This window comes from Mus pahari, chromosome 13 (assembly GCF_900095145.1).
Source record: "Mus pahari chromosome 13, PAHARI_EIJ_v1.1, whole genome shotgun sequence".
NCBI classification, from domain to species: domain Eukaryota; kingdom Metazoa; phylum Chordata; class Mammalia; order Rodentia; family Muridae; genus Mus; species Mus pahari.
The window spans coordinates 26,205,036-26,207,636 of record NC_034602.1 but is presented as its reverse complement, the minus strand read 5'-3'; the positions used below and the strand labels follow the sequence as shown (position 1 = coordinate 26,207,636).

The 2,601-nt window shown below is 47.6% G+C and overlaps 1 protein-coding gene across 1 annotated transcript in view; it reads left to right on the top strand.

Moving 5' to 3' along the window:
- Positions 1–497: 497 nt before the first annotated feature.
- Pisd (phosphatidylserine decarboxylase) overlaps positions 498–2,601 on the top strand; it is a 50,246-nt gene continuing 48,142 nt past the window's right edge. Inside the window, exon 1 of the mRNA XM_021210269.2 lies at positions 498–584. Within this exon, the coding sequence (XP_021065928.1) occupies positions 520–584 (65 nt within the window). The 5' untranslated portion in view covers positions 498–519. The remainder of the gene's footprint in view (positions 585–2,601) is intronic.

Below are 2,601 nucleotides of genomic sequence, written 5' to 3'. Positions count from 1 at the left end.
AAAGTTGCTTATCCTCGCTGACCTTTAATATGGTAATAATATCCAAGGGCTGGCTGCGTCTCCAAGTCAGCGCTTAGAAAAAACAAAAACTGTTAGGCACCACTGAAAATTCGTTCTCCCCTCATAACTGGAAAGAACAGGAGAAAGCACCATCACCAGGAGCCTAGTTTGACAGCTTTCTACATTTCTTACATCGCCTCTGGAGCCCCATCAATGAGATAAGAATAGACACTCCTTTCCAAAAGATCCAACGCCTTCTTCTGGCCTCCGAGGGCGCCAGCATCCAGGTGCCACGCACACGTCGTGACTGAGCACAAGGTGGCTCAGATTTTTCGGGCACAGGAGCGGCGGATTGCATCGCCCCGGCGCGCCTGCCCACACACTCCGCGGGGGTGGGCCCGGCAGTCACAGAGCCCAAAGCAGAAGCTTCCGGGCCCAGCCTTCCACGTTCCTGATTGGTCCGGTGACGACAATGCGTCCGAAGGCGGAAGGGGGCGTGTCCGCCCAGGAAGAGGTGAGATGGCGGCGTCTAGGGGCCGCGCGTGTGTGCGCTCGCTACGTGGAGGTGTGCTGTGGCGGAGCAGGTATGGCCGGGCGGGAGGCTGCTGGGGTTGGAGTCAGCACAGACCAAGCCAGGCTCTGAGAGAGAAGCCAGTTCTCGTCGCCGCGAGTAGGTCCGACAGGAAGGACACGGAGCCACCTTTCCCTCGGCTTCAGAGCAGGTGCTACACGCCACCGCGTGGACCGTGAAACGGGTGTGGCCTAAAGGCTCGGTGGAAGTGCACAGGGACAACCAAACCCATATTCTGCTGCCTGCTGGCCTCTAGAGTGGAAGCAGAGTCGATCCCCTTTTCTCGGGTGTTTGCGTTCCTACCAGGATGGTGTAATCTGGAAGGGCACGGCACCCTCAAAGCGACTTTCACTTGGGGTTCTAAAGATTTGAGGCGAAAGAATTAGGTTTCTTTATCTGAAACGTCTGTGGTGGAATCCTGGTCCCTATCCTGCTGACCCCAAACGTCTAGGTTCCTTAAGTTCCTAGGCTGCTAGAAGTGGGAGAGCGACATGAGGGATCTATTGTGACTGTTCATTCGGCTTTTCGTCTGTTCGAGACAGTTTCGTTAGGTAACCCAGGCTGGCCTCGAAATCACAGCAATCCTCCTGCCTCAGCCTCCCAAGTACTTCCCAAAGGCCGAGATTATTGGCATGTGCCAGCTGTTTATTCTTTTTTGAAGAGTGGGAGGGGAGAAGAGGAGAGAGTTCATAACCCAAATGAGAGAGAAGAAACAGTTCTCAACTTGACTGAGTTACTTAATAGCCTACATACTTACTTCTTTTTGGCAAAGATTACTTCTACCTTTTTACACTGTGTGTGTATGCACATGCATATGTGTGATTGCATGTGTCCATAGGACAATCAAGAGTTTCCTGGAACTGGAGGAATTACAGGTGGTTGTGAGCCATTTAACAAGGGTGCTGGGAACCAAACTCTTAGCTGCTGAACCATCTCTACACCACCAACATTGCTCAGTTTTTAAAATGTGTGTGTGCGTGAGTGTGTGTGTGTGTGTGTGTGTGTGTGTAAAACAAGATGCATGCCTTCAATCTCAGCACTCAGGAGGCAGAAGCAGGTGGATCTCAATGAATTCAAGACCAGCATGGTCTACATATTGAATGCCAGCTAGCCAGAAATATATACTCAGACCCCATATAAAAGCAAGACAATAATAAAAACAAAAATAAAACATAAAACAAAACATAAACCTAGCAAGTTTTGGATGCTTCATGGGGGATGATCCCCAAAGTTGACCTCTGACCCCCCCATTCACATGAATAAACACTACCCACATTCATTTTTTTAAATTTACTGATTAATTAATTTGCAATTGGCCTTATACTTAAGGAACTTTACAGTTTAATAGGCAAGGGTAATGCTTTGTAAAATATTTTAATATCAAGTACAATGTTGGATAAAGCTTTTCAAGAGACCTACCAGTTCAGCTTTAGAACTCTCCTAGCTTTTGAAAGTAGGAGAGAGAAGTGAGGACTATAGTTAAAATGTTAGGACCCATGGTGATATTAAAAATGTGTTATAGGGCTAGCGAGGTTGCTCAGTGGTTATGAGCATTCGCTGCTCTTCAGGGGGATTGGAGCTACAGTCACAGCACCTTCATGGCAGTTCACGACCGTTTGTAAATCTGAAACCTGGCCTCCATGCCACCACGCCCAGAAATCTTTTTTTTTTTAAAAAAAAAAAAAGATTTATTTATTTATATGTAAGTACACCGTAGCTGTCTTCAGAGGGCATCAGATCTCATTATAGATGGTTATGAGCCACCATGTGGTTGCTGGGATTTGAACTCAGGACGTTTGGAAGAGCAGTCAGTGCTCTTAACTGCTGAGCTATCTCTCCATTCCTCTAAACATGTTTTTGATGCCATTACTTTTTTTTTTTTTTTTTAAAGACTTATTTTAGCCGGGCATGGTGGCATACGCCTTTAATCCCAGCACTTTTAATCCCAGCACTTGGGAGGCAGAGGCAGGCAGATTTCTGAGTTCGAGGCCAGCCTGGTCTACAGAGTGAGTTCCAGGACAGCCAGGGCT